The sequence below is a fragment of the Topomyia yanbarensis genome, chromosome 3 (assembly GCF_030247195.1).
Source record: "Topomyia yanbarensis strain Yona2022 chromosome 3, ASM3024719v1, whole genome shotgun sequence".
Taxonomy (NCBI): Eukaryota; Metazoa; Arthropoda; class Insecta; order Diptera; family Culicidae; genus Topomyia; species Topomyia yanbarensis.
Window position 1 is genome coordinate 269,925,684 of NC_080672.1, and position 9,707 is coordinate 269,935,390.

At 38.8% G+C, this 9,707-nt stretch overlaps 1 protein-coding gene across 7 annotated transcripts in view; it reads left to right on the forward strand.

Moving 5' to 3' along the window:
• Positions 1-8,393, forward strand: part of LOC131691411 (uncharacterized protein DDB_G0283357) — a 351,896-nt gene extending 343,503 nt beyond the window's left edge. For all 7 annotated transcript variants that reach the window (XM_058977778.1, XM_058977779.1, XM_058977781.1 and 4 more), the window contains one exon: positions 95-8,393. In XM_058977778.1, the coding sequence (XP_058833761.1) occupies positions 95-405 (311 nt within the window). In that variant the 3' untranslated portion in view covers positions 406-8,393. The remainder of the gene's footprint in view (positions 1-94) is intronic.
• Positions 8,394-9,707: the final 1,314 nt, after the last annotated feature.

Here is a 9,707-nt window from a genome sequence, read left to right on the forward strand (position 1 = left end):
TAATTTTATCATACCTTTCTACCGATATTCCAACAATACATATTTTTCAAATCATTGCATACCGGTCTAACACTCGTTCACTTATCGTTTTCAGAGCTATCGAAAAAAGCTTTGCTGCATAAAATTTCTCTCCTGCGACGCGAGCGCCAGGCTAAAACAAAGCAAGATAACGGCTTTAAGCTGGGACATGAATCGGCTAACGGATCTGCATCAGCTGCGGTAGCAGCAGCAGGCGCACCATCGATAACGTCAGGTAACGGCGAAAACGGTGACCGCGAGCATTCGATCGGCAGTTGCGACGCGGAAACCAAGCAACAGTTGATAATGAATACCTTGGCCGATATCAAACGAAGTCTCGAAGATCAAAGTGTTGAACTGAACGAGCTCAACGATTCGGATCATTGAGGAAGTTTTTTTTCGGACGGTCCCCCTCCGAAGCGCAATGAACGAAACAGGTGGCAGAATGATAATCGTGTGCACGCAAAGGCGTAGTGCACGGCGGTAATTATTCTGATTGATTAATCAAAGAACCGATTTAAAGGAAATCCGTATGTGATTGTTAATAATTAAGTTTATATCTACATGTACTTATTTTTTACTTAACTGTTCTCCAATGATTACTTAATCTAGGTTCAAATTTTTCCCGAAAACGTTGATATAATCGACGTTTCAGTATTCTAGTACAATTATTTATTCGGTAAGAATTTTATTTAGAAAATACAATAAATTCACTATCGCTGAGCAATGTTTACTAACTCACAAACGTGAGACAATTGCGTAATAATAGATCTTACTGATGTTGATACAAAAAATCAAACAGGTAAATGCGCTCCCTCCGTTTATATTACCATATTAAACATTCCTTCAATACCTTAATCTACAAAAAGCAAATTAACTCTTTCCTACCGTAGTTGAACCTAAAATTATACGTAGTTGAAACACTAGAACATACTTTATTTATCGCAGGTTACCTAATGGAAATAAATTAATTAGTTTACACCATCGGAACCTGAGCAAACTAAAATTGGGTAAATTTCTACGATTTACTAGTTATACGAAAACCTTAAACTAATTTGGTAGTGTTTTTCATCCATCCATTAGATTGTAGTGATATAAAATCCGAAAGTCTAGTCTGTTTATCTCTTCGTCAAACAAATTAACCTACATAGAAACTGGTTCTTTCTATTGAAACCAAGGAAACTATAATGCAAACTATTCTACTCGGATATTTAGTATTACGTGAAGTATTACCATTATTGATATAGTTTGTAGCGATTTACGTTATTATTATCCGAACAATTAGGAATAGATTTAGCACCGGAAGTAAACGGTTGGATACAATTCAATAGCGGAAAGTTAGATTGTTCCAATGATGCACTCGCACGCTGAGTGCACTGTGAAAATTCTGCAGTTGATAAGTTTCGACCTATATTATAGTGGAACAGGATTTGTTTTTGATTAATAGTTAGGTACTCCAGTAGTCAAATGTAGCAAGTAGTTTCATACTTTTTATAGGTTACCTTCAGTTTTTTCAGTATTCATTAAATTTTTCGTATGTTAGTGGTTGTAGATTATTGTACTAGTTGTGTATTAGCCACTTAAATTTATTTGAAAGTTTGTTGAAGCAAGGTTGATTCCCTGCGTATGAGTTCGGGAAGTCTGGCAAGTGACCGACTCAAGTAAGGTCTTCCGACATCTTACCAGCAATGGAATTCACCTCAGAGCAAATAAAGAGAAAAATTAAAACGCACCTCATACTTTTCATGCGAACAACCGCTCTTCTCGTTTACAGGAAACCTCCCCACACCGATGTGTGTTTACTCCCATGTGTGCGTTCCACTCCATAGCTGCACTATTTTTCAATAGTGTATTTCACTTTTTATACAAATTGTGTTTGCAAATAACAAGCCTGCATCTTTTACATTGATTTATTTACACTATATCACAGATTAGCAGGCAAAACACTCGAAAACATTTTTTGACAACTTGCACAGGACGTGCATGGTGTTGGTGTTGCACGAATTTTAGATTTCTGAATTATCAATAGTTGCTGATTATTTGAAATATTTGCACAGATTGTTTGTTGTTAGTTTTTGCCATCACAGATAAGATTTTTTTTACCATCACACCTAATGTAGCGAAAGGTACAGTGGAACGGAACAAAAGAATGAGATCAATTTTACAATGATACGCATTTTGGATCAACTAATTTTCTATTATAATTCATCACAAAATTAATATTAAAACGATTAATACCTATACAATTTTCAAGCATTATTATTGTTAATCGTACCTTCCCAACACTGCTCATATGCAATGTATAAACCAGAAATTCGCCATCTCGCTTCTATTGTGCCATTATCGCTTGGATTTATGGACAGTGAAATGCTTCTAGTACTAATCCCCTTTCATGTCAAAAGAGAGATTTTTTTGGTAGGAGGAACTTTGCCACTGCGACCACTATTCAGGTTATCTTTTGTGGCTACCCCTGTTTGCTCTACATGTTACAAAAAGGCCCGAGTCCACTATAATTCGAAACGAGTTGTTTGTTTATCCACCAGTGTCTTCCAAACCGGGTACTGCATTATTAATGTAGCTGAGAATCCGTTTAAGACAGGTATTCCATACCCCGCAAGGCAACATAAGATAGCTTCCAAAGCATCACTTCCATCGAAGAATTAATACTGCACAATGACCGTCTTAACTTTTGTCATTTTTTCGAGGTGATACTTACAGGACAATGTCCTTTTAGATGCATTAGTTTTTTGGCTTCCATTGACTCAGGTGATTCGCATTTCCAATACCAAAAGATCCTGACTCCTGCGGTAGACAAAGGGTTAAGTCACTGGTAAACTCTAAGCTTGCTCATATGAAGGTGTTGATAGCCTATTTAATTAGAGATGGTGTGAAAATCGGACAGAGCAGTTTCGGTGATGCATCACAAGTCCTGTTAGGACGGAGTCCATCACAATCATGACATGTCGAATTCTCGTCCCAGGAAAGTGGGTGTTAATTAGAACATCCAATGCTTCAGTATTGCCAATTATTGATAAGGCTTTTTGAATGCCTCTGGATTGTTTCCGAAGTTTTCACAAAACTCACTCATTGATAGTTTTTTTAGCCGTTCTCAACTCAGCGTTGTAATTGGTAAAAGCGGTCCTGTGGGCTGACCAGTTACCAGAAACCATCGCTTTATTGAACAGGCGTCTGGCTTCCATCCAAATTGTTGCCAGATTTTTGTGCCCCCGAGGAACTTCGTGACATACAGACTTCATTACAAGAGGGCAACCGTCACTATAGGAGGTTATGATCCTCTTTTGTAGGTCATTTGCCACATTATCTTTTGACTGTGTGGTGTTTTCGGCCGTCTATTTTTGGGGCCAACATAACGTCCCCTTGGTTTTGCAGAAGCCTAGTCGCAGGCTGTGCGCTGCTCCATGTTCCAGTGGCCTTCTTTGGCCCAGTATATGCTTCGGCTCTTACCGTATGCACACCTTCGCCTACATGGGGTTTCCGATCCTCTTCTTGCGTATCAGTTCGTGAGGTACATACGGTATGGTGCTTTTGTGTATAGTTTGTGAGACGGGCTGCCACCGATGCAGTCGTTACTATTACTACACACGCAGAACCTCTTTGTCCATGCTTGCCTAAAACTTCCACGTTCGTCGAAGACCGGGACCTTCTTCATCTGGTGCATGCTACCCTTTTGAATACGTACTTCAGCTGGTTTTGTTGGGAGATTTTTAATTTCACTGAAGTCTCATCTACCGCCAACACGAGCCGTACCGTTTTGAAAACCGTGCTTTCCTTCACGACCTTCCTGCGTCCTGTGCAGAATCTGTCGTTCTGATTCTACACCAGGCGGATAATGTTTCCATCGGACCTGTCGATGCTGTCAAGAAAATAGCCGATGTTAGGCGCCGGTTTTGAAATTTGCGTCGCATTAATGGCTTCCAATGAAGCGCTTTCTCAAGGCTTGATCTGCATTTCTGCGATTTCGAGATACCCTTGTGTGTATGAGCACTTCCCAAACATGGGTCTCGTATTGCATGAGCTTTACTACATTACGCTATCGATCAGTGCGCACCAAGTAGCATTCAGTTGATCATGGGGTATTCGAAGGTTCCCGACTAGCATGATGGCCAACAAGTTCGACTTGACCATTTCGTTGAAGGTTGGGCGCTGCACAGTTTTTGTTGAGTCGCCGTCCCTTGATCTATTTAGATTGGGGGTCCTTTCTGCACCCACTCGGCATCGATCGAACGCTATCATTTGGCCTTTCATATTGGGATTTTTGCCAACTCTCAGCAGTCACTCATGACACTTCGGCGCTCCGCTTGAGTGGCGAGTTCCCTGTGCTCTTCTTGTTTTATTTTCGGAGATCTCCGATCAACAAGTGGCTCGTTCGGGTTGGTCTGTGTCCTCCTTGATCACTGACTCGTTTCTAGCTTGAGAACTGAGAATGGACGGAATACAGGACATAAGATCCCCCAATAAGCTACTATCTAGAAGTTTGTTATCCGCGAAATCCTTTTGTTCTTCCACCACCATTGCCGTAATCTCCTCCAAGCTCATGTTCACAGTGTTCTTAGTGTTTTCCCTTTTTGTTCCTATGAATAGCTAGAAAAAGAAAGTCAACTCTGTGATTTTCTGACTTGACAGGGTAAGGGTGCCCTGCTGCCCCACATGCTCCGTACATGACTTCGAATCCCAGTCATAGTTTCAAATAAGGCTGAGGTACCCCCTCCCCGCGGTTCATGCCTAGGCACGGGTCAAACCACACCTTGAATTAGGGTCTAAATTTTACGATACAGGTTTTCAGACCTGTCCGTGGGATAGCACCCAGCCGATTCCGGTCAAACGACCAAATGCCGTCAATAAACTTACGTAGAGGCATGAGAAACTTGTGAGTACTATGTTATCTTATCGTTTGACGGCCATATTCCAGTGTTGATCGAACGAGCAGTAGAGTGACTTCAATTAAGCTAGACATATTCGAATCGAATTGGCGTTTTCTCCTCGAGAGCTTAATAATAGTTTTCAAGATTTAGAGTCAGCCCCGTGCGCGAGAGGGGGGAAGGTTTAGGGATTAAAACCATCCCCCTCTCACCATGTATGTTTTGGGGTACTTTTAAAAAGTTTTTATCTTCCTGATCAGGATAAACATAAACTGCGAGCCGTTTTGACACATATAATGTCATTTGAGTTCATTATTAAAGAAACCAAAGAAGGATCCTTGGCTGAAAAGGAATGTAAGTCAAATTGGCCGATATCTCCAGATTGGTTCACGTCGCGAGAGTCGTTATTAGCAACAGTTGTGAGTAGACAAATTAAATAGCAAAGGTCGGTCAGCGAGCTAACAACGGATGCAAAATACGAACAAACAACACGAAGTCAGAGAAAATCAGTATATCAAAATTTCACCATCGTTGATCTCTCTGTCAGAGTGACAGAGAGCTAGATGGTACGAAAACGATAATCGGTATTGGGAGAAATACTGCCTCTCATGAGCTCTCACCAGCCAACAGATAAGTAAGAACGAGTAGCGCCAGGAAGGATAAACAAAAGTGCGATGGTGGTTATAAAGATATATGTCATTCTGGTCAGTATTTTTTTATTTCGATTATAGAGGTTTTAACCTTAAGGTCATTCGCCTCTTCGGGTTAGAAAAATCTCTTATGAAAAAATTCTAACCTTATGTGCGGGGTCGGGACTCGAAACCAGGTGTGCTTCGTACATGGCAATCGATTTACCAACTACGCTACCAACTTGATTTCGCTCCATTTCGCAAGGATTACTAGTTAACGTTCAAGAAAATCTGCGCCGTCAGTTTTCGGGAACCTTGAGGTATAACTTGAGGTCATCAGCAAACGAAAACCTTGAACCTTCGGAGCAAAAGTCTCACATTTCCAATACATACACCATAATGAGTTAACTGTATATGCAATTTAAAAGTCTCATCTGCTTCCACTATTATATGAAAAAACATCCATCGGTCAAAAATACTATTACAATTGCATTGGCGAACCCCTTGCCTTTCACAGCATTGGTATTTCATTGTTTACATATGTTCGTCACAAAACTCTGCTGCAAAGCTGAAAAATAAACTTGTTGTCATTAAGTTAAATTGTTTTTATTCAATTAACATGACCGCGCCGGTGGATGAGTGGTAATCGTGACCGCCAGTCATCCCAATTGGTCTGGGTTCAATCACAGCCGAGGTCGTTGAGATTTTTCTGGGGTGAAAAAAATCTGAGGCCACGCTTTCCTTCGGAAGTGAAGTAAAGCCGTTGGTCCCCGGTCCATGAAGATGAAGAAGAAGAATTCAATTAACATTGCAGCACCAATAGCATGGAAGTGTTACTTATCGGTCTGGAAGAAGGACAAAATACAATTTTTAAGCATAAGTGGGCACCAGAATAGTCCTTGAAATTAAAGAGACTAAACATGGTTTAGAAAGTGACCAAAATTAATTTGGTGCAGCGGCTCAAATTTGATAGAAATCTCATTAACAAGTTTCTGAAGTTCTGGAAGTGTCTGGTCGGAAAGATCAAAGTCTGAGCTGTTCAACAGAAAACTACGAATAATATAATAACGGGAAAGTGGCACCAGGGCTGTTGGACAAGCATCTCCAAGCAACCAGAAAAAATGATGGAGGGAACAGACAACTGAAATACTTATACGTTTTTATTTATTCATTTTTTTTTTTGACAATATAGGTTAGATAAACGAATCTTTTTGTCACATCATGAAGAAATTTTCTAAAACTGATGCATTGACATAGCATGATTTTGGAAAAAAGATCAATCGTCCTATGTGACTTCCTTGAGTGATACCTATAACCAACACCAAGTATGGTGTTATATATATAAAATTTATATAAAATTTCAACTAACTGGGGCCCTATTTTCACAGTCACGTCACCTAGTGACTAGAAGGAAATTTTCTTCTAGTCACCAAATGACGTGACTGTGACGTGACGTGGTCAACAAGTGCGAAAATATTAGTTGCTGAATTCTCGGAAATGTAACAGCTAAAAACCTTACACTATAGACTTTACATACAGACCAATGATTCGGATCGCTTAAAATGATCCCACATACGAGCAGTGCCGAAGTTGGCACGAATTCTAAACATGTTTGATTATGAAATGCACACAGCTTTCAAAGTGCGTCATAGGATTTATTACCGAAATGCGGAATTGCATCATTTATAATCGAAAGGATAATAGATTCTTATCGAAAAGTACTAGACACTAATCCTTCGGATTTTGAGTGTCACAACATTATTTGACGACCTCGTAACACATATTGTGTAAATCTGTTTTTGTTTCTCAACATGCTAAGCTTCACAGAATCGCTCAAACCTTTTAGGAACTTGTATCGGAAATATTCATACAAAGATTTTAATCTTAGTAGTTTCCAGAATTTTTGATCAATTCTTTGACTCGTGCTAGTTGTTTTCTAAATTATCTTTTCGTAGTATGTTCTGATTTTTAAACTGTTTATACTACACAAACCAAAACAACGTATTAGCCACACGTATAACCTCAGAATATTCTAGAATGTTTATAGCTAGCGCAACTTTACGTCTCAGATGTGTATTTATTGCATGTATATCAATCCTACAATTTAAACGAATTATCTATTTATTTCTCAATTATGCTCTAGCGCTTGCATTTCGCAAAGTGCCTCGTTTCTAATGACCAAATTGACCGAGCTTATATATTGAACTGCATGTCATGTGTCTTCTTCTGCAGCCTTACTATTAATCAAAACCAAATCGCTCATTCCGAAAATAATGAACTAAATAGAGTAAATCAGGAAACCAAACCGGGCAAAATCAATTTCCTTTCATTATTCTTACGAATATCACCAATTACTAAAATTGTTAGAAGAATAAGAATAAACCCATAGAGAAGAGACTCGATCTCGATAAACCGAAAGTAAATACCTACCAGTAACAAACACAGAAAAGATAAAACCAAAACTCATCTACCCCGATGAAACCCCGTGCGTCAGCAAATCTTCTCCAGAAGATTTGCATGGCAATTGACGCAGTTGGGCAACCATGCACCAATCCAAATCAACCGAAACAATAAGTAGTACATAACGCGAATCCCTACGAGCGTCGTAATTGGAAATTGATTAGCCACATCGGAAATCGCGAAGAAAAAACATCACCCACTCATCCCAAATCGAAACTAATTGCGTATATACAATAAAAGAAAATGAACCGCAAGCTGACACTTGAAGAAAAACATATTTAGTCCTTTGAGAGCAGAAATCACACAACAAAACAAGGCAACTTATTTGTACTAAATCTATATCGCTATTGATATTGATATCATCAGGAAAAATTGATAAATAAAATCGTACTGAGACATTATTAAACAAGTGCTATCATAAACTAGATAACGTATCCGAAATGATCCTCAGAGAACATCATTTCTACAAAACAACTGCTGACTACCAAATGGAAGAAACTTATAGCGATAAATGCTGTAATTGATTGCAATTTTTATCTGCGTTTCTCATACAGGTCACCTTAGATGTGTGTAGTAAAAAACTTGCTCTTCATCACCTCATATGAGTTTGCAAATAGATAGGGATTTCTATTTGGTTTAATGATTGGGCACATACAAGACAGCTGAGTGCGCTTTTTACAAGAGGTGCTCAATTGGATTAGCACCAGCAGACGGATCCACTTGATTTTTTCAAACGAAGAAACAAAGTAAATGTACACACTTGTGTTTAAATTCAGCGCTAGATTTCACGGTAAGTTATCGATCACATCACTATGAAGTTCGTAAGCATTTTTTGTTCGTATTACATTATCCTTATCGAAGGGAGGATTTATTCGTACTTGAAAGAAATTTCATCACCTTTCATTTGAGACTAAGATTGGGCGAATCGGTCCAGCCATCTCTGAGAAAAATGAGTGACATTATTTGACACACACACGCACATACACACACACACACACATACAGACACATACACACACATACAGACTTTTTCCGATCTCGACGAACTGAGTCGATTAGGTTGACATTTTTCAGAGTGATTGCATAACCTTTCTATATGAGAAAGGCAAAAATGTAAGAAAAGGTTCAACTTTTATTTTCAAAAATAATAATAACATAAATAATACATGCAATCCATTGACGTTACTCAGGTAAGATAATCAGGAAGTGGTAAATGATGTCAAAAATCATGAAACCGTAGAAGTAAATGTTGAAAAAAATGTCGAAAAAGCATGTTTTTCAGCAGCTGTGTGGCTTTGTACTTGTGAATAACTCGTCGTCGTCAGAGTTTAGAATTTCTTCTCTCGTTTTTCATCGATTATCTATTTCAAAAACACCTTTTATCACCATTGGGGCCAAGGGGCCTGTTGGTGAAGGTAATAAACATATTACACTCAAGTTTTTTTTTACGCGGTTTTTTTTGCGCGGTATTTTTTTACGCGGTTTTTTTTACGCGGATTTTGAAATTTACGCGGTTTTCATTTACGCGGATTTTGAAATTTACGCGGTTTTCATTTACGCGGATTTTGAAATTTACGCGGTTTTCATTTACGCGGTTTTTGAAATTTACGCGGTTTTCATTTACGCGGATTTTGGAATTTACGCGGTATCCATCAATGAGGTTCCCTTTATCGCGGATTCTTAAATTTAAGTGGTCTTCATTTACGCGGATTTTGAAATTT